The sequence below is a fragment of the Copadichromis virginalis genome, linkage group LG7, assembly GCF_057382275.1.
Source record: "Copadichromis virginalis isolate Kocher_CV1m ecotype Utaka linkage group LG7, C_Virginalis_male_GT1.1, whole genome shotgun sequence".
Classification (NCBI taxonomy): Eukaryota; Metazoa; Chordata; class Actinopteri; order Cichliformes; family Cichlidae; genus Copadichromis; species Copadichromis virginalis.
The window spans coordinates 15,883,062-15,904,612 of NC_140624.1; the positions used below are offsets into that span (position 1 = coordinate 15,883,062).

The 21,551-nt window shown below is 43.1% G+C and overlaps 1 protein-coding gene across 11 annotated transcripts in view; it reads left to right on the top strand.

Annotated features, from left to right (window-relative positions):
- tjp1b (tight junction protein 1b) overlaps nt 1–19,993 on the top strand; it is a 65,180-nt gene extending 45,187 nt beyond the window's left edge. For 6 of the 11 annotated variants that reach the window (XM_085462101.1, XM_085462102.1, XM_085462108.1 and 3 more), the window contains 20 exons: nt 3,273–3,403; nt 3,960–4,065; nt 4,778–4,928; nt 5,535–5,643; nt 5,728–5,947; nt 6,114–6,298; nt 6,380–6,475; nt 6,557–6,639; nt 6,738–6,948; nt 7,061–7,161; nt 7,241–7,591; nt 7,926–8,156; nt 9,192–10,058; nt 10,509–10,600; nt 10,898–11,113; nt 11,222–11,358; nt 12,098–12,569; nt 12,753–12,970; nt 14,260–14,403; nt 18,154–19,993. In XM_085462101.1, the coding sequence (XP_085318227.1) occupies nt 3,273–3,403; nt 3,960–4,065; nt 4,778–4,928; nt 5,535–5,643; nt 5,728–5,947; nt 6,114–6,298; nt 6,380–6,475; nt 6,557–6,639; nt 6,738–6,948; nt 7,061–7,161; nt 7,241–7,591; nt 7,926–8,156; nt 9,192–10,058; nt 10,509–10,600; nt 10,898–11,113; nt 11,222–11,358; nt 12,098–12,569; nt 12,753–12,970; nt 14,260–14,403; nt 18,154–18,248 (4,216 nt within the window). In that variant the 3' untranslated portion in view covers nt 18,249–19,993. The remainder of the gene's footprint in view (nt 1–3,272; nt 3,404–3,959; nt 4,066–4,777; nt 4,929–5,534; nt 5,644–5,727; nt 5,948–6,113; nt 6,299–6,379; nt 6,476–6,556; nt 6,640–6,737; nt 6,949–7,060; nt 7,162–7,240; nt 7,592–7,925; nt 8,157–9,191; nt 10,059–10,508; nt 10,601–10,897; nt 11,114–11,221; nt 11,359–12,097; nt 12,570–12,752; nt 12,971–14,259; nt 14,404–18,153) is intronic. The other 5 variants (XM_085462104.1, XM_085462112.1, XM_085462103.1 and 2 more) reach the window with 4 other exon arrangements.
- The last annotated feature ends 1,558 nt before the right edge of the window (nt 19,994–21,551 follow it).

Genomic DNA, 21,551 nt, shown 5'->3' on the forward strand with positions numbered 1-21,551 from the left:
ACCTCAGTGTGTGAAGAGGACTCTCCATTTACATGCACGAATTGGAGTCTATTAGATAGATATGATACAAACCACTGCAGCGCAGTACTTGTAATACCTACAGCATGTTCTAATCGCTCTAATAGGATATTATGATCAACAGTATCGAACGCTGCACTGAGGTCTAGCAGGACAAGCACAGAGATGGAATTATGATGTTAAATGCAGAGCTGTAGTCTATGAAGAGCATTTTAACATAATTCCCCCTTCTAGTGTCCAAGTGAGTGAGTGATGTGTGGAGGAGATGAGAGATGGCATCGTCTGTGGAACGATTTGGACGGTAAGCGAACTGTAGTGGGTCCAGTGTGTCTGGTAGTGAAGAAATGATGAAGTCTCTGACCAGGCGTTCAAAGCACTTCATCACTACTGAGGTGAGGGCTACAAGGCGATAGTCATTGAGAGAAGCAGGGTGGGGTTTCTTCGGGACAGGAACAATGATGGACTCTTTGAAGCATGTGGGGATCACCGACTGAGATAAAGAGATGTTGAATATCTCAGTGAACACAGGAACTAGCTGGTATGCGCAGTCTCTTGGGATACGACCTGGGATGCCGTCTGGTCCTGCTGCTTTCCTGGTGTTCACTCTCTTGAAGGCTCTCCTTACTTCATGCTCGGAGATGACGAGCACGTTTCCGGTGCTGGCAGTATCTTCCTGTCTGCAGCCGTTAGCGCCGCTAACACTAGCATTGTTGGAGACCTTAGCTGCAGCCTCGAAGCGAGCATAGAAAGTGTTCAGCTCGTCTGCCAGAGTCACGGCCGCGTTCGTCATACCGGTTGTTGGTGCTTTATAGTCCGTTATTGTCCTTAGTCCCCGCCACAGGCTCCTAGAGTCACTCTGTTGGAGTTGTGACTCTAGTTTCCTCCCGTAGCGCTGCTTCGCCTCTTTCACCGCCCTCCGCACATTATATGACACAGCTTTGTACGGGTCAATTTCCCCGTCATGAGTCCCGTGTTGTAGGCAGCGGTGCGGGATCTCAGAGCGTCGCGGATGGTTTTATCCACCCACGGCTTCTGGTTGGGAAACGTTGTGATAGTCTTTGTCTCCACGGTATCATCCGCTAGTTTCCCGATGAATCCCACAACCGCTTCCGTAAACACGTTGACGTCATCGTCGGAGCTGTTTCTGAACATGCCCCAGTCTGCGTCATCGAGTGCGTCCTGTAACGCGGCCACCGATTGATCCGTCCAGAGCGCGACCTTCCTCTGAACCGGAACTTCCTGTTTCAGCCTTTGTTTGTATTTTGGCATGAGGAAGATGGCGGCGTGATCAGATTTGCCAAACGGGGGGCGGGATTGTGCCTTGTAGCCGTCCTTGACCGTAGTGTAGCAGTGGTCCAGTGTCCTTTCACCCCTGGTGGGGCAGGTGATGTGTTGATAAAAGTTCGGCGCTGCGCGTTTGAGGTTGGCGCTATTAAAGTCCCCCGTCACAATAAGCGCAGCGTCCCGGTGTTGTGTCTGGTGCTGTGTGAGTGCCTCATGCAGCTCGCATAAGGCGGTGACCGTGTCCGCTTGTGGTGGAATATAAACGGCACTTACAATGACCGATGTAAATTCCCGAGGTAGATAAAAAGGACGACACATGATGGACAGTAGTTCCAGATTTGGTGTGCAGGAGCGTGTGAGAGGAACAACGTTCGCACTGTTGCACCAGTTGTTGTTCACCATTAAACACACGCCGCCTCCCCTTGACTTCCCCGAGTCCCGTGTCCTGTCCATGCGGTGAACCGAGAAGAACTCGGCCGGCTGGATGGCGTGGTCCGGCACCGCTGGGTTCAGCCATGTCTCGGTGAAGCAGAGGAGATTGCAGTCCCGAATGTCTCTCTGGAACTTTATCCTGGCCCTGAGGTCGTCAAGCTTGTTCTCCAGTGACTGGACGTTGGCGAGCAGGATGCTAAGCAGAGGTGTGCGGTGTGCACGAGCTCTCAGCCTGTTCCTGACGCCGGCTCGCTTCCCTCTAGGCCGCCGCCGCTTCCCTTTGTTCTCCCTCGAGATCTCACTCGGCCAGCTCGGATCCGATCAAATCCATACGTTTGGTGCCATTCCCCTATTTGAATATTGAGGATTTGATAAACGAATTATTCGATTTAATGTAGTTCAGTAGAGTTGTTGGGACTTTGACAAACGACTGTATATTCACAGCCCTCAGTCTAAAAGAAGTGATGAATTTGTGTGTTGAAGATCGGTCTTTTGTGTAACAGCAAATTATTAACTGATGGATGTTGCTGTTGATATCAGACATCAATTATTTAGAGACATTTCTTCTCAAGATGAGAGAATCATTTGAATGTGTCACTGGATCTTCTTCTTTTCAATGTTTTGGTGGACAAAACTGCATGTTCACCACAAAGGAAATCGTGACACACAGTAATAAAAGGCCATCTCCAGTTGCCTGTTTTAAGTCGCTCTCTATTTTTTCCTATTAGGCTCATCCTTTCTTGTCATTTTTAATATACAAAAAGCGAAAATCTCTATAATGTTCTAAACAGTGGCACGGGCACACTACCTTGTGTATTTTAGTTAACAGGAAGGAGTTCTTGTGACAGGATGTTATTTGATTTGTTTGTTTGAACCTGATCAGTGATCTGGAACCCTTTCTCTCAGCTCGTGAAGTTGGCAGTTAAGTGCAGCCTGGGATGAAAAGAAGTTTGTTCCTGTCCAGCCAGTTCAAGCAGGATCCTTTGTAGTTACTTTGTCACACAGTCTGTGAACAAAGCAGCTCTCTTCCCAAAAAGTTAGCCATGTGACCAGGAGAGCCACAGATCTATGCCACTGGGAAGCCTGTCTTTATCCCTCCTGTTCCTATCACTTGCTAAGAAATCACAATCAGCATCTGAAGTTTCTGTTTGTCAAAATGCATGGAAATTTGGACATCATATGTCACTGTATATTAGTTTATACAGTAGTTTACGCAATTTTTCTTTTTAAAGGAAGTCAAAGTAAGCTGGTCTAAAGCCAGAGCCTCACAGTGAAATTCACCTGGAGGACAGAACCCACTCTGACACCTTGGATAAGCTGCTCTAAAAATAGAGCACGAAAGACTGGAAAGACAAAGTGATGACCTTCAACACTAAGATGCAGGCGTAGAAAGAAGCTATTCATAGCAAATGCATGTTCTGTTTAAGAGACAGTTTCATGTTGCCTTGCAGCACTACATCTGCAGAATGCATTATTCATGATCTCGTGCCTCATGTTCTAAAGAGAGGTTATACAAAAACATCTTTTTGCATCTTTAGTCACAGAAGTCGTGACGACGAACGGGCCTCAAAGCCGGCTTCAACACCAGCGAAGCTAGCGGAGGAGGTACCTCTGCCCAAACCGAAGGAGTCAGGAGGCAGAGAGGAGAAACAGCTCCCACCCCTCCCAGGTCAGATGTAAATCAGTCAGCCAGAAAATTACATGTTGGTTTGTATGTCTAAGAATAGTCATTTGTAAATCAGTGTGAATCTTGAGAAACGGTGTGTAATGGCCCTGTCTGTCGTTTGCAGCAGAAAATTTACATGAATTAATGAACTCTTATTCGAAACAGTTATTTTTGCCCTTTTTTGGTTGTTGCGCTTTTAAAAAGTTAGATCCAGACGCCTGCCGAGCCTGGCTGAGTCAGCCTGGAGCCAAGTGAAAATAAACCATATGAGCTGATCGAGCCTGACGTTCCTCCCCAGCCTCCAGCAGTCTGCTGCCTCTCTCTTTGACTTCCTAGCTCAGGACACTGTGTGCCTTGAGTGTGCGTGTGTGCACACAAGAATGTGTGTGATAATATTTTGCTTATATGTATATGCACACTGTTGTTGTTTTTGTTCTTATTCTCACTCATTTTCTGTCTGTGTGAGGGTATTCCTTTGTTTATGATGATGTACAGCCAGTGTTACGTGTTCATCATCTGTCTGCCATAATAACATGAATCCCTGCACATTTGTATTTAGAACCCAAGCCAGTCTATGCTCAGCCCGGACAGCCAGATGTAGACCTGCCTGTCAGTCCTTCTGATGCTCCTGTGCCAACTACTGCCCATGATGATAGCATCCTACGGTAAAGTTTACAATATAGTAATATCCTACACTCTCTCTCTCTCTCTCTCTCTCACTCACACACACACACACACACACACACACACACACACACACACACACACACACACACAGACACACACAGCGGGGAAAAAAGTACTTTTGACTACATCAGGAGAGCTGTTATTCAGAAAAATGTTTTAAAATGCTTCCATGCACAGTCTTATCTGTAAAGCGCAGTATCTGCAGGCTTCAGACTGCTCTAAACACTCAGTGGCAGGTTTTTTTTTTTCTACTCTTGGGTCTCATTAGCCTCAGATAAAAAGGATACCCTAAATGTGGTCATCTCAGAAGTGTAGGTCTGACTGTGAGCACAGCAGCCCCTCCCACCTGCTGTTCACATGTTTTGTTTTCAAGGTGCAGCCAGTCGGGAGAAAATACAACAGGGAGGGTGGTCTTGAAGGGAACAGTTAAAAGGGCTTGTGGATTATTTTGAGCTGTGAAGTGTGCTGTAATGAAGATTTGTAGCTGAAAACGAGGGCAACGGGACCCCCATTAATGGTTAGCTGCCAAGTTGAATGAGCAGGACGCGGAGTGATCAGTGGTTGTGTCTGAGAATGTTTACTGTTGTTATTTTTGTTATTAGCAAAAATACTGAAATCTCTTTAGAGAAATCTGGCTGACATTTAAGTCATATCAAAAGAAATGAACTTGGCAATTGTTTTTATTCTCAGGCCAAGCATGAAGTTGGTGAAGTTCAAAAAGGGGGAGAGTGTGGGTCTGCGGCTCGCTGGGGGGAACGACGTGGGCATCTTCGTAGCTGGAGTGCTGGAAGATAGTCCAGCCGCTAAGGAGGGCCTAGAGGAGGGCGACCAAATTCTCAGGGTAAGATTATTTTTAACGTAAGCTGATTGTGAAGTGAGACAAACTGCAACACATATGATGAACAAGAAAGGGGAGCTGTTTAAGTTTGGAGAGAAAAGTGGAAAAAAGGGATAAGCCATTTTGTTTTAACAGTGGGCACATCATAGTGCGTGTAAACAGTAGTGTTTTATGGGAAATGTTTCTGAAACATTCCCTTAAATATTCATGGTGTTATACTCTGGCTGCTCCAAAATTCCTCTATCTTCAAGCTGGTCTCTTAGCAATAGCCCTGAGGGAGCGTACACAAAAACACCGTTTCCTCTCGCTGTGTTTGTCCCATTCCCTCACAGTCGTATATCTCACTGTTTGTTCCTCCTCCTCTATTCTCTGAGTATATTGAGGAATGACTTGACTTCTTGTAGTGCAATAAAACCTGCAGTTACCCAGGCATTTCAGAGAAGAGGAAAAGCTATGCGAACCTCTGTTTAAATGGAGATTTACATTTTCTGAGATGTGCTCCTTGAACAATAAAAGCTTCTGCTTAAACTTGAAAATCCAAAATAAAACATTTTTGTATGAAAACCATAAAAAACATAAACCAGAAACATGCTTTTTTCCAAATTCCAGGTAAATAATGTTGACTTTGCAAACATAATCCGAGAGGAGGCGGTGCTCTTCCTCCTGGACCTTCCTAAGGGTGAAGAGGTCACCATTCTAGCCCAAAAGAAGAAAGATGGTAAAGGAAGTGAAAAGAGAACTAAGAATTATCTAATAAGCTGATTGGTTTGCTGATACTGACTTAACGCTCTGTACTGTTCAGTATATCGGCGGATTGTGGAATCAGATGTTGGTGACTCTTTCTACATCCGGACACACTTTGAGTATGAGAAGGAATCGCCGTATGGTTTGAGCTTTAACAAGGGCGAGGTGTTCCGTGTGGTGGACACTCTCTACAACGGCAAATTAGGCTCCTGGCTGGCTATTCGCATTGGCAAGAACCATCAGGAGGTGGAGAGGGGCATCATCCCCAACAAAAACAGGTGAAAGCATCCCTTCTCATCTCCTTTCGAGTTGTAGTTAGTGTGTGTGTGTGTGTGTGTGTGTGTGTGTGTGTGTGTGTGTGTGTGTGTGTGTGTGTGTGATGTCTTTGTGTACTGGCAGTGTTGATATTAGTCCTAATGACAGTATCTCTGCTTTTGTCTACAGAGCAGAGCAGCTCTCCAGTGTGCAATACACTCTCCCCAAAACAGCAGGTGGAGACAGGGCTGACTTCTGGAGGTTCCGTGGTCTTCGCAGTTCAAAGAGGAACCTGAGGAAGAGCCGAGAGGATCTTTCTTCACAGCCAGTCCAAACAAAGTTCCCAGCTTATGAAAGAGTTGTGCTGAGAGAGGGTGAGGTGTCTGTTAGCCCTTTTAAGAGTAACAGCACAGTTTTTTTTAAGTCTGTTAATGGTTTCTTTTCTCGTTGTGCAGCTGGCTTCCTAAGACCGGTTGTAATATTTGGACCTATTGCTGATGTTGCTCGTGAAAAGCTTTCCAGAGAAGAGCCAGATCTTTTTGAGCTTGCAAGTATGTCAGTAAACTGCATAAAACACATTTAGTACTCAAGAAAATGTATTTGTCTTAAAATTGTCTCACCTCATTTCCTAGAGAGTGAACCGAGAGATGCAGGAACAGACCAGCGTAGTTCAGGAATAATTCGTCTTCACACTATCAAGCAGATCATCGACAGAGTGAGCTCTTTATGATACATGCATAGATTTTAAAAATAATATATAATTGTTTGTGTGCGTGCATTTGTTAAAAATAACTCTTTCTTTTCTTAATGAAGGACAAACATGCTGTACTGGACATCACTCCAAATGCTGTGGACAGGCTGAACTATGCTCAGTGGTACCCGATTGTAGTCTTCCTAAATCCCGATAACAAACAGGGTGTGAAGAACATGAGGACCAGGTTGTGTCCAGAGTCCAGGAAGAGTGCCAGGAAGCTCTATGAGCGAGCCATTAAACTGAGGAAGAATAATCACCACCTGTTCACCAGTAAGTGGGAGAGAGTTATAAAAATACCAGTAAATGAAAAAATGTAAATTGTCTTTTTTTTTAACATGCTTTGTTCTTAATGAGCTGCCTGTAATGTAAACTATTCTCTTAGCGACCATCAACTTGAACAATATGAACGATGGTTGGTATGGAGCGCTAAAGGAAACCATCCAGCAACAGCAGAACCAGCTGGTGTGGGTGTCAGAGGGCAAGGTGAGTCTATTCTGCTGCGCTGAACACCATTACTGTGAATAAATGAGCCATCAGGTGACGGTTTCTCTGCTCTATTCAGGCGGATGGTACTACAGAGGATGACTTGGATATCCATGATGACCGCTTGTCCTACCTTTCAGCACCAGGTAGTGAATACTCAATGTATAGCACAGACAGCCGCCACACTTCTGACTATGAGGACACAGACACAGAAGGTGGAGCATACACAGACCAGGAATTGGATGAGACTTTGAATGATGAGGTGGGTCTGCCCACGGAGCCTGCCATCACCCGCTCCTCAGAGCCTGTGCGAGAAGATCCTCCTGTAATTCAGGACACCCCTGGTTACCCTGGATACCAGCACCCCGTGCAGCCTGACCCAGCCAATCGCATAGACCCTGCTGGGTTCAAGATGGCTGCTCCGCAGCAGGTAAAGTTCATATCTGGCATTGCAGACAGGCTTTGCCTTTCAAAGATGGATGCATGGGTGAAATTATATGACTGAAGAGCAGAGGAATTACTCCTTTGTATTTAGTGATGTGTCCTGACCTTTTTGTTAAGATTAAAAGTTTCTTGACTAAGTAATGAATATTTTTAGAAGCTACTGGTATGTTATCGATTCTAATCACATTTCTGCAAGCGATTTCTCTGGCTGGTGTAAAACTGATTCAGTGTAAGGAAGAAGATCACGGTGTTGGGGTAAGCTGTACTTTCTGTGCCCTTGGCAGGCTGTATTATAAATGTCTCTTAACAATACTTCACAGCAAGGTGAGGCTGCTGTGCCCATGCCCTCGTTGCCTCCGACGTCGGTAGCAACCCCTGCTGCTGAGCAGTCTGTACAGCTAGAGGGTGTGCACCTAGAGGAGCCGCCTGCTGCAGCCGCAGCTCCTCAGGCTGACTCACTTAGCAGCCCCAGCCCTGCCCCTGAGCTTATTCAGCCCCCACCACCACCACATGAACCCCACCCGTCTGGACTGCCTGGTCCAGAACCAAAGGTACCCGCTGTTTCACCAGCCACTCGGACCGGGCCTGGGCCCCAGCCTGCTGTTTTAACTGCCTGTCTTCTCACACATGCTTTCCACTTGCTCTCTGCATGACACGCCCACACTGTGTGACTCACTGAGCCCACTGTGTGCCTCTGGCTTCCAGAGAAAATGTGTGACAGACTAGTCCACATGCACCACAGTGGGCTGGGAGACCAGAAGGACTGGTACATCTGAGTCTTTGACCAGGGTGAAGACATCCACAACCAGCCCTAACTGTTGCCTTACTTCCTTTGCATGGCTCCTAATGTTTTTTGGGTTCCTTTCAGCTTCAACTTTTCTTCTGTAGATGAAAAATAGTGTCACAGTAGCATCGTAGTGGGTAGATGTGTCGTCTGTCGTAGTGCCAGTAGTTTGACATTGCATTATATGCAAACTGAATGTTTTTTGCATGATGAAAGCTAACCTGCAGACAGTACTCTTGGTAATAAATTCCTTTCAATGAGCAATTCTCCCTATGGAAAAACAAACTTGCATCTGCACACTGCATTATGTCTCTCTTGTGTAGTTACGCCCTCTGTATATGCCAACAGATCAACCTTCCATAGGAAGTACTGTAACTAGATTTGCTGTCTACAGGCTACACATCATTTGTTTGAAACGAGGCCTTTCAGAAATGTACAAATTACTTGCTAGTGTGCCATTTATCAAACTTTAAAGATGTAAAATTCACTTGTGTTTATATGGATAACCACCATTCTTGAAAGGCATCTTGTCAAACAGGCATTCAGAACTGTTTTTAATAATGGGAAAAGGTTTGCCTGAGTAAATGCACTTTGACTTAATCTTGGTTTAATTCATCGGTTGAGAGATTTTCTTTGGTTAATGTTATTGTTAAACTTTTCAAGGTTTTAGTTTATTTCCTGTTAATTAATTTAATCTTAATCTGGTGTTGGGAGAATACTGGCTGCCTTCTGTCCTGCAGCACTGGTTTGTTAAAAGTTTGCAATGGGATGGATCCATTCATTTAATTCTTTTTCTTCACAGATGTACAAGAAAGATCTTTACAATATGGAGGACCCTGTGCGAATCAACCATAGCCTAAAGCAGTCTATGAGCTATAGTCACCAGCCGCCGTACCAGGACAAACAGCCATACCGCGAATACGACCACCCGCCTTACGGATATGATGGAGGCGGCTACACGGAACCAAAGCCTCACAACACTGATTCTCACCTGCACTACGACAACCGTGTGCCTCATTACAACGAACAGTGGCCCCCCTATGACCAGCAGACCTCGTCCTCCCAGCCCGCAGGGTACCAGCCGGGCCACCAGCAACCCATGGGCTACAATCCCCGGTCCCCCTATGAGGATGGACCGGGAAGGGACTACAGCCCCCCTCAGCCACGCTATGATGAGGCCCCACCAGTGGGCTATGATGGCAGACCTCGCCACAGTAAACCTGGACCGATTCGTTACGATGAGCCCCCTCCACCACCTCTCCCTCCGGCAGGCTACGATGCACGTTCCCCATATGAAGCAGAGACCCACAGCTTCCCCATTAACTCCCCTCGATCACCAGAGCCTTCGAAGCAGTATTATGGTGACTCTGGTCTGAGGTCGACCTACATGCCTGGGCCTCCAAACCGGGGTTTTAAGCCAGGGATGCATGATGCTATGAGAAACTCTGAACCCACCATTCCTCCACCTAAACCAGAGGCCCTGCCCTCCCCAGGCGATCCAGCAATCACCCCAGGGTCCAAACCTCCTCCACCTCCACCCCAGGAAGACCTGGATGAGGACCCAGCCATGAAACCACAGTCAGTGCTCAACAGGGTCAAGATGTTTGAGAATAAACGGTCGGTTTCTATGGACAGGGCTAAAGAGGGAGGTGATTCATCAGTACTCCGGGTATGTTTATCTCACCTTAGTTACAATAAGGATTCTGGCTCAGTAACGCAACAACGTTAAAAACTTGATGTTAGAACTCTGTATTAACTTCATCACATTTCAAATATTTGCATTTGTATTGCTAACAGCAAACTGGTTAGAGTCCTAGTTTAAATACAGATAGCTATAATCTTGAATAAAAATCCTATTTAAAAAAACATTTATGTATGATAATAAAATATACAAGGTAAGGTGTAAATGGAGTCCAACAGGATATGGTATGTTATGTTTCATTGATATGTAGTTATCTTGAAAACGCAAGCTTGTTTATATGAGATTTTTCTTCCTTTTTTTTTTTTTTTTTTTTGTCTGAACAATTTTACATCTTTCAGGCACAATGATAGATATGTGTGCAAAATCTAAATCTAATGCAAGAATCACTAAAGCAGAGGCCCATGTTTGTTTTTTCAGCCTGCAGATATTCCTAAGCCTGTGATGGCACCTGGACCAGTCCTTAAAGCCAATTCCCTCAGCAACCTAGAGCAGGAGAAGTCCTCCTATAGGTATGTAACCCTCGCTGCAAAACCCCAGACTACAGGGTAGGTGAGTGAAGGACAGTCGCTCATAAGATCCTTGAAAAGGAGTCTTAGAATTCATTTGTTGTAGTTTGAGCTCCATCTAGTGGATGCCGCAAGCCCTGTAGGTTAGCCTCAGTGTCATTGGCTGCCTGAGCTGCCCAGCTGTAAAGATTCATATTGATTTCAAAGATATCTGATAAATTAATCTCATAGACTCTACTTTAAGTTAGTGTACAGTTTCTGATTTGCCTCAATCATTCTGCTGTTTGTCTTTTTCTGCAGGGCTCCTGAACCACAGAAGCCCCACACCAAGCCCCTGGATGATGTAGTCCGTTCCAACCACTATGACCCAGATGAGGATGAGGAATACTACAGAAAGCAATTGTCCTACTTTGATCGTCGCAGCTTTGACAGCAAGGCCATGGGCCAGCCCGCTCCTGGCATTAACCGCTTCCATGATCTGCCCAAACCACCTCAGCTATCCTACCCATACAACAGGTATAACAGCTCAGCCTGTGCCAAAAGTGCTGCCTGTTGTACAACATTTCTCAGGTTTTAAGTCATCACAGCTGTTGAATAATAATTGTTTGTGCCATCTAACTGCAGAGTTGAGTCTGTGGAGAAAGTGAGTCCAGTGGAAAAAAGATACGATCCTCTGCCACAAATCAGTCCCTCTTCACAGTATGGGCCCCCGGCCTCCGCCATTCCACCCGCCACACTCCCCAAACTCAGTCCTGGCGATGGTAAGCTTCCTAAACTTTCTGCTGGCCTTCAAACCTTCGTCTGTACGTTATTACATGAATAACATACACATGACATGAATTATATCTGTGCCATGACATGCTTTCTCCAATAAGCTTTGCCTTTTTTGGCCACTTTTTTTCTTCTGTTCTCATATACAGTCATATACATATCTTCATATTTCTTTTCCTACTGTTTCCAGTTGCTTCCTCTCACATCTTTTTGTTTGTTCTTAAATTGATTTCTTAAACAAGACCGTGGTTTCCAAACTAGCATTGGTTGTCTAGAATGTTTTGGGGTTTGTTTGTTTTTTTAGCCTTTTTTTTTCTTTTGTGCACACATGCATTATAAAGTAAACATAGTGCCTCCTGCTACTGCTACCTCTTTGTGTTAATGTAATTTTGTAGGACTGTCCCTGAAGTGATAATGGCTTTAAAAAAAAGACTTTTCTCTCTCTCCCTGTGAGATCAGACTGGCTGCATGGTAGTCAGACCAGAACTGTAAGCAAAACTATCTGTGGCAGGACCTTTTTTTGCTTGTTGCTGATGAAAGATCTCTACTGAGTGTCAAAGCTCGGCACAGTTCTGTAAATCTAGCAAAAAAATCTTGATTTTGCTCATTTGTTGGTAGTAGCTAAACTCTTCAGTACATATAGAAAGTACATAACTGTATATATAATCTCTTGTGTATGTTTAATCAAGACTGTATTTAAATTACTTGATTTATTATATCCTCTTTCAGCTAACTCCGTACCTGAACCATTGACCTCACCCAATCCTAAACCTGAGCTGACAACTCTTAGGCCGACCAGTAGGGATGAACCCACACCTGGCAGTTACCTGCCCCCGAGGGGCCTTCCCGACAAATCCCCGGTCAATGGCACTGATGCAGCACCCCCAAAAACCCTGAGCACTCCTGCACCAACTAGCTATAACCGCTACGTCCCGAAGCCTTACACCAGTGCAGCCCGACCCTTTGAGCGCAAGTTTGAGAGTCCCAAGTTCAACCACAATCTGCTGCCCAATGACACACAGGTGAAGACGGACCTCCTCAGCAAGCCCAGTGTGGTGAGCAACAGTAGTGGGAAACCTCAGTTGTCACCGCAGCCCCTTGATCACGACAGTGGCCTAGACACTTTCACACGCACTATAGACAACAGGCCCAAATACCAGCACAATAACATCAACGCCATTCCCAAGGCCATCCCTGTAAGGTAAGACATGTTCTCACCCCTAGTAGCATTGAATTCTCAGAGAAAGTAATTACTGAGCTGCTGAGAAAGGGAGAGAAACTTGTTTGTGCACAGGGGGTTTGCTCTCATGCCCTCTGCTGTACATTATTCTCTGCCTACACTGATTTGACTGATGATGTTCTCCTCTCTGCTTCTGTCCCTCAGCCCCAGTGCACTGGATGATGACGATGAAGATGAAGGGCACACAGTGGTGGCCACTGCCCGTGGAATATTCAACTGTAACGGAGGGGTCCTGAGTTCTATTGAGACGGGCGTCAGCATCATCATCCCCCAGGGTGCGATCCCGGAGAGTGTCGAGCAGGAGATTTACTTCAAGGTGTGCCGGGACAACAGTATCCTGCCCCCCCTCGACAAGGAGAAAGGTCAGTTCCTCAGTGCTGGATAGAGATCCTCCCTAACCTAGATTTATCAACTTGTGAGATGGTACAGAATCTGAGGAAACTGGTGAAGGTTGTGAAATGTTGACTGTAGTAGTGCAGGGGCTTTGTCTTCCTAGATGAGAATAAAGTTTTTCAAGCTATGCATTTTAAGTGATGTAAGGCTTGGTGATGTGTTTGCCCATGGAAGCAAACACACACTTCTTACCACCTTATGCATCACTAAGAAAACTAGTCTCATGAATTGAAAATTGAAAAATGATTTCTGTATTACTGAATATAGATGTTTTCCTCTAGATCACGGTAGGCAACTCCAGGCCTCGAGTGCCGGTGTCCTGCAGGTTTTAGATCCCACCCTGGGTTAACACACCTGAATCAAATTACCAGACCTCTGGAGAACTTCAAGAAATGCTGAGGAGTCATTTAGCCCTTTAAATCAGCTGTGTTGGATCATGGACACATCTAAAACCTCCAGGACACCGGCACTCGAGGCCTGGAGTTGCCTACCCTTGCTCTAGATCACATTAGTCTGGAGAGAATGCCTGCCACCTCTGAAAAACTCTCTGGTCCCCAGTGATCAATTACATTACTTAGTGGGTTTGTGTGGAGAGCTGTTTTGGGGTATGTATTTGTTTGTTCTGGTGCCCTGGTGGTGGTGGTGGGGCCTGCCTTGTGGTGTGGGGCCTGGCCCGGATGGCTGGCCTTTTTTTTGGGGGGGGGGGGGGTCCTGGTATGAGATCTAGGGCCCTGGTGCCCGGGGTTGCCCCACATGGGGATGTCCTGCCTGTGCTTTGTGATTTCTGGGGTACCTGCAGACAGTTTGAAGGTTGTTCAGTTGAGAGAACACTTGTCACTTGGCTGTGGTCTGGATTGGGAATTGCTTGTCTGGGACTCAGGCAGACTGAGTGGGTGACTGAGACTTCTCTGTGAGGTGCAAACAGTGGGTGCTTCTGCTTGCTTTGAGTACCCGTTTGTATTTTATATGTTTTTTTTGTATTTATGTGAGCTGTCAGACATGAAAAGCTTAAAAAACAAAGTTTAAGTTTTGCTTTTCTTGGATAGTTGTAGAAATTCTCTTTGAGTTTCAAAACCAATATAGAAACTACTACAGAAAAAAGACCCTGAACTAGATAGGGAAATAAACAGTGGTTATACTGGTGGTTACACACTTTTAAACAAGCATATATTTCTTATTTACTACGATGGCCTAATAACAGACTATTAAATCGGGTGTTTGGTTTGTGAAGTTTAACTCTGGTTGTATATCTGTGCAGGAGAAACGCTGCTTAGTCCGCTGGTGATGTGTGGCCCACATGGACTCAAGTTCCTGAAGCCGGTGGAGCTGCGCTTACCTCACTGTGCGTCAATGACCCCTGATGGTTGGTCTTTTGCTCTAAAATCCTCCGACTCCTCGTCGGGTATGCTGTCCTCTCTCTGTCCTTTTGGGGTCTGTGTGCAGACTTTGGTGTTCAGCAAAGCGAGTTCATTGCTTTCTGAATCAGTTTAACACTCACATCTGTTTTCTGTTTCCCCCCCCTCACCTTTTTATCATGCATGTGCTGTTTGTTGGTGGTGTTATTTATTTTGGGCTCTCTGTTAGTTTTTATTTTGGGCTCTCTGTTAGTTCCAATTAGTTATATGAACTATAAACAGACATAAAGAGCTAGTATTTTTAATCTTGAAAATCTTACCAGCTGACTCTGAATCAGTTTTCCGACAGAAGCGGTTCCACATCCAGTTTAGTGTGGATGAAGGTGCTGCTGTAGACAAACACAAAGTCTGTGGGTTGGATGACATTATAAAACTATCATTAGACTAGGGCTGCCACGATTAGTCGACTAGTCACGATTACGTCGACTATCAAAATCGTTGACGACCAATTTAATAGCCGACGTGTCGTTTGAAGCTTTGTAAGATCACAAAAGACGCAGGAATAAGTAGTAGGATTTAAGAGTGTAATAACGGACTGAAACAGAAGATGGCAGCACTGCATGTACAAGGATGCCAGCTGCCGTTAAACCCTGAAGAAGAAGCTGCGTCCCAGAATTCATAGCGCAGCCCAGTGCGGCCCTGCTCAGTTTCCAACAACGGCGGCAGCTAGTTAGTTTTAATATTACTCTTATTATTCTTTCTGGGTCACAAAATAAACGTTTAACATGTTTTCAGAATGTAGCTGTGTAAACCTCAAATATCTGCTCAGTTTATCAAGACACCACATATTTTCAAAAGCGCTCCGACGTTTTCGGAGACGTCTGTTACCCACCAGCTCGATAGCGAGCCGGGGTTCAAGGCTCACTAGAGCTGGAGAGAACACTGGACTCCCGGCAAATCGTTTTCAAACCCACCACCGTCTTTCACTACTCAGGTTAAATATGATATACAAGTCACTTGGATAACTTAAAAATGTTATTGTTTGGATTTTTTTTTAAAGTATTTTATTTGTTCCTAAATCGGTTTGGCTGAGATTAAAGTTATAGTTTTTACACAGCTGAATAAACGTCAAGCAGACAGCTGATTATCAGAAGTGTGAGATGCTCGAGAATTTACTCCGGTGTCCTGTTATATTTTAGATAGCAAGGAGCAGACAGCTGAGTTTATTAAACTCCACTGAAACAATCTGCAAATTTGATTAAAATTTAATAAACTATCATCTTATCTTTATTTTTAGTTAGCACATGCCTTAAACACTTCAAGCTGTAAGCTAATGATAGTTATATAAGAGCAGATGCATGCTGGTGCAATAAGCTGTACGTTTTACATCCAATGGATGCATGATCTGATTAGTCGACTAATCGCAAAAATAATCGTTTGTGGCAGCCCTACATTAGACCAAACGTTAACATCGCTGGCCACAAACAATTCACTTTGATCTTAAGTGGGCCATACCAATAAAACTTACCTCTGTTTAACTACACATTTAATGTCTGTGATGTCCTATTATAATTTTTAAAAATGGTAATTTCAGCAGTATTTCTCAGTTTTTCTACAACATCATAAAAAGCTGCTGCAATAAATGAAAGTAATCTGTTAGCACAACTTTTGCAAATAATAAATATGTAAAATAACAGTAGCATAAATGTCGATTGGAGAGGTCTTTATCAGTAGGAAGAGCTGTGAAATGTGTGAAAAGTTAAAAGTAAAAAATTCATGCCGTCTTTCACATTTTCCAAAGCCATCCAGTGCACCTCATTGGAGTCTTTGATTCGAGCCCTTATGTTTGAGGCCCCTGGTCTAAACTGTTAGATAAGAAGTGATACCAGTGATACTGGATTTCTATTCGTTTGGAGCCAACACCCAATATACATTAATTAAAAGGAATTATTAAAGGAGCTGGCATCATTATGTTTGGATGTCTCCATAATTGTGAAAACTGAGAGTTGTGTACTATAGAAAACGAGTGCTTTTCTCCTGATGCTTTTCTCGAAAGTATAATGAGCACGTGTCCGACCATATCAAGCAGATACATACCAAATATGAGCTCACGACCACACATTGAACTTTTCTTTGAGGAAAATTCCAAACAGGACCTCATTCCAGCTGCTTATTTTGGATGGATTTGCTGCTTTTCCTATGGAATATTAAACAGGATTTCTCAGAAATGTTTAAATTTTACAGTTACAGAACAAATGCCCACTTGTTTGATTCTTGGTCTTCATTTGCTGAATTTTTATGTTTAATGTCACAGTTTGTGATGTTTTGCATGCCAGATAAGTGTTGTGACCAGTAAAAAGATGTTTTATGAAATGAAAGAAATTTATAGGCATGTTAACTGATCTAGTTTCAGAAACCTTTACATGAGTATCCTATCATCTATACTGTGACTGTACTTAAATTCAGATGTGAGTCAAGATGTAGGAAATAGGGTAATGTTTTATAATCAAGGTATAAGGTAAGTGCTTGGGAGATCTTGTGTTTAAGTATAATCTATTGAGAAGTAGGGCTGTTCGATATAACGATATATATCGGATGACGATATAAAAACGTCTATCGTTTCATTTTACGCTATCGTTTGTTTCGTGGTGTCGCAAAATAAACTCTACGGCAATATTTTTTCATTATTTTGATGGTCACTGTAGTGGTTATATTAATTTCTTAAAGTTCTCTCTTTCTCTTATATGTAATATAACCATACTACTGATGGACAAGCGCCTGTTTTTATGCGTTGTCGTTAGCAACAGCGACGGTAACACCTTCGTGTGTCCGCTTGTTTATGTTCCACATAAACCTTTCACAATAAAGCTCAAGATCCTGTTGAGACTTTTCAAAATAAACTGAATCACGTGAAAGAGCAGATTATTTACGAATGAGAAGTAAAAAAGAGCCGCCAGGTGCTAAAAAATAAACCTTAGACTCAAACATTAGAAAAGGCTTTTCCCCGCAGCACGCCGTGTAATAAATACTCACAAAGAAAACGGCGGCCGTTACAACTTATGTCTAAAAATGTATAGTTTCATGCATCTGTTAAAACACTCGACTCCATGACGCGCAGCTGGAAACATTTCATGCAAGTCGAGCTGCCCGAGATTCACAGAATTTACAGAAAATGTTACATTTTTGTGATTTATATCGTTATCGGGACGATAGAAGTCTTATATCGGGATATGAGATTTTGGTCAGCGATTTTGCAAAATGCCCAGACCAGCCCCTCACTGAGCAGTTGAACAGGTGCACCTAATGAAGTGGCCAGTCGGTGTATATTTAGACACACACTCAGGGTTCTTGCTTTTAGTAAACTTTTCTTATTACTAAAGTAATTATTTTTTGATTTAAAAATGACAGTAAGGACTTCAAATCAAATCAAATCACTTTTCAAATCAAATCAGATCACGAGGCAGCACGTAGACACTAACTTGGCGCTGAATGCTTTTACAAAGGCCAGCCAGGTGTACATGACCTTTCAACTGAAGTCCTGCTAGTTTGGTTGCTTCTAAATTCATGTGTGGAATAAGTATGTTGAAATTCATTAAATTAAGTACTACTTAATTACATGCACTCATCTGAGGAACATAAATTCATGAAACACCCTTCATTAATTTGTGCACTATCATTTGAAATCACCAGCCTTTGCATTTTTATTAAATCGCGTGTTTCGAGTACCTTCAGTTTCAGTTTTCTGTATTTTAAAGCTGCTCTCCATCAGCTGACGTCACGTCTCTTGTTCCCCGCAGGTGATCCCAAAACTTGGCAGAACAAATCTCTCCCTGGAGACCCAAACTACCTGGTGGGTGCAAACTGTGTGTCTGTGCTCATTGACCACTTCTGAAGAGGGCAACAGCTGGCCTGTTACTGAATGTGATAAAGCAGGGGACCCGAGTCTCCCCTGCCGTGCCCACTCCACGGTGCAAAATGCTTGATGAAGTATGAACTCAAACTCACGTTGTTTACTGTGCCCAAAATTTAAAAAAACTTAAAAAAACACACACAAGGAGAGTCAGAGTCCAGCATCCCCAAGGCTGTACTCCTCCTTTCTTTTCTTTCTTTCTTTTTTTTTGGTTTGGTGCTTACAAGGCTTGCAAAAAATAAAGATGAAAACGTTATTTAAACAAAAGGAACTGGAGTTGGAATGCATGACCAGTGCCACAGACTGAATAATCACATTTTGACATTTTTAGCTAATTTTGTAAAGGTTCAGAGCGGTGGAGGAGGTCAAAACAAAACAAAAGAGGATAATTTTGAAAACTTGTTTAATATTGCAGTTTGATTTTTGCATACTGTAAAAATAAAAACAAAAATAAAACAACAACTCACAAACAGCAAAGTTTGTATATGCAAAACTTTTGTTTGTGAGTTCTGTGGTCATGCGTTTCACTCATGATGGATCTCTGAGGACTTGAGAAATTGCTCAGCGTGACTCATGAAGACGTAGGCATCATCGAGATTTAAACAAAAAAAAAACTAATGAAGAATGAAGGTTAAGTATTAGTATCAGACACCCGCTCGTCCAGCGGGGTTCTCTCTGTTTCAAACGTGTTTTTTGTAGAAATGTTTTACCGTAGATAAATATACTGACTTGATTTTACAAACTCCTGCTGTCTAGAGATCTATGCATGTGCTATGACTCAGGTTCAGAAGCCTGCTACTACTAAGTTCAACACATGAGAAATCCCATCGTACACTGCAAGCAGTGATGCCTTATCTGCATATTAACTTTTCAGTGAAACTTTAAAACATCGGTTCCTTCAGTTGTAGCGATCACTACGGAAGAAGCAGAAGAAGAAGAAAAAGAAGTTGTCGTCGTTGTCTCTGCATTTTCTCCTAAAAACGGTGAACTCGGATTTAGCACACGAGAATAATTGAGACTGGTGAAAAAGGTATGCTTTCTTTTACTGCTATGCATATGAAGTCTGAGGAAATACAAAAAAACAAAACAACAAGCTAGAAGATGTTTAAGTTGTGGCTGTACATAATGCTAGCATATGGCCTTGGTTCTCTGTAAATGAACTTTTGTACATCTTTGTTATTTTGTATAAAAGAGAAAATGTTTGTTTAAAAAAGAGAAAGCGGTTACATTGGTTATGTTTGTATTCTGGTTATACCCCTGAGCCTTGGAACTGACATAAGCAGTAATAAGTCCGACTTTTCTACCAACGTATACAAACACGTACACACATTACAAACATACACACTACTTAAGGCATTTTTAACTGTCAGAAAACTTTTTATTCTTATTTACAAAATAGAGAAGTGCTCGGTTTAAATGATTTTAAAAGACGTATTTGAGGGGGGCTGCTGTGAAGAGTGGTCCCTTCCTTTCTTTGTGATACTGGATGCTGTATTGTGTGCCCTGAAATGTATTTTTGTACTAAGACAATTTATTATGGCACATCAGTACTATTTTTCTTTTGATATGACGACACTGCTTCAACCCGACACTAGTTTTTTGGTTTTTTTTCCCCGTGTGGCTGACATTCTTTTTATTTATTTTGATTTTACTTTCATTTGTTTTCCTTTGCAACACATTTCTAAGTATACCACTGTATTACTAAATAAATTCATTTATAAAGTAAACGCTGCCCAGATTCCACTGTTGTGTTGTTTCCCACGTCTTTTTAGATAGCGACACAGCAACACCAGTTTATTTTCTGCCAAATGGATCCGAGATGATTCCCGCGAGGGTTCAGGAGTTGGCGGCTGTTTTTGAAATAATTTATTGCTCAGTTTTGAGTTTTCTGCGCCTGCCTGCTAAAATGTTCCATCTGTAAATGTAGTGAGACGTTGGGGTGGGTTACTGTTCACACAGCGAGCTTAACTCCCTGTACTGGATTTTCTGGATTTTTGCATATCAGGAAAAAAATCAATAAGAAGGCAAGTCAAAACGTGTTTCTAGAAATGTTTGCATGTTTACTAAATGATTTGTAGAAACCCTTTAAGCAGCATTTAACACTGAGCACATCTGCAGCCTTTGGACTGCTGGATTTGAGGAACTTCTCGTCTCCTATTTGACAGGAAGCATCTGTTTACCATCTTCCCCAGCCTTCAAGGACACTTTGGCTATATTTATCCTTTTCTAGATTATGTACACTCATAGCACCATCCCACCACTGCCTTATTGCATTATGAGGGTTTTATCAGGAATCCAGTGACAAGTGCTGTTGATCAGAGTATTTTTGGAATTCGACTCATAAGATCGAGAATCTGTGTGCTGTGAGTTTGAATGCTGTTTAGTAAACTCAAAGTAGGTTGTCAAACTGAATTCATAATCCATTCCCTTCACATACAAGGTCTTTAATAATCAGGCGCCATTTTATCTTAAAGACCCCATAATACCATACCCACCACTCTACAGCAGTTCACTCAGACTGCGGCCTCAGTTGTTGTTCTTATCATATTTAAAAGTAGAAAAGCAGCCCCTTCAGCTTCCAGGCTCCTCTTCTGTGGAACCAGCTCCAAGTTTGGATTCATCAGACAGACACAATCTCTCCTTTTAACATTTGATTAAACTTTACTTTGTGATAATGTAGATCGTTGGCGCTGGATCAGGTGACCCAGAATCCTGTCTACACTGCAATAGGCCCAGGCTGCTCGAGGCTATCCATGATGCAATGAGTGTTCATTCACCTTCTTTTCCCCTCACTGTGTTTTATACACCTCTCTGCATTTAATCATTAGTTGTTAATAATCTCTTCCACAGCGTGTCTTTACCTTACAAAAATGGAGCGCTTTGACTCAACTGTTGTGATTTGGCTCTATATAAATTCAACTTGAACTGAATATTACTCTGAAGGCCTGAGTGATGGAGCTGTGGAGATGGCAGGGTTTTTTTTCCTGCAGCAGTTTAGCTGCAGTCAGGATGGAGTGAACGTTTGGTCTCCTCATTCAGTCAGCTTTCTGGATCCATCATAAACAGCAAATGTGGTGCTTTCACATCGTCTCCCCCCCCCCCAACTGAAATTCCTGTTAGGGCTCTACCAAAAACCAGTTCTAGTCTGTGGTGCTCTGTTTTAAATATTTTCTGATCAGAGTATCTGGGTGGAAAAGTTCATTGACCTTCTTAGAATTGCATCATTTAAAAATCCGTATTATACAAGTGTAACTATTCCACATAAAATGTTTTTGTCATATTGCT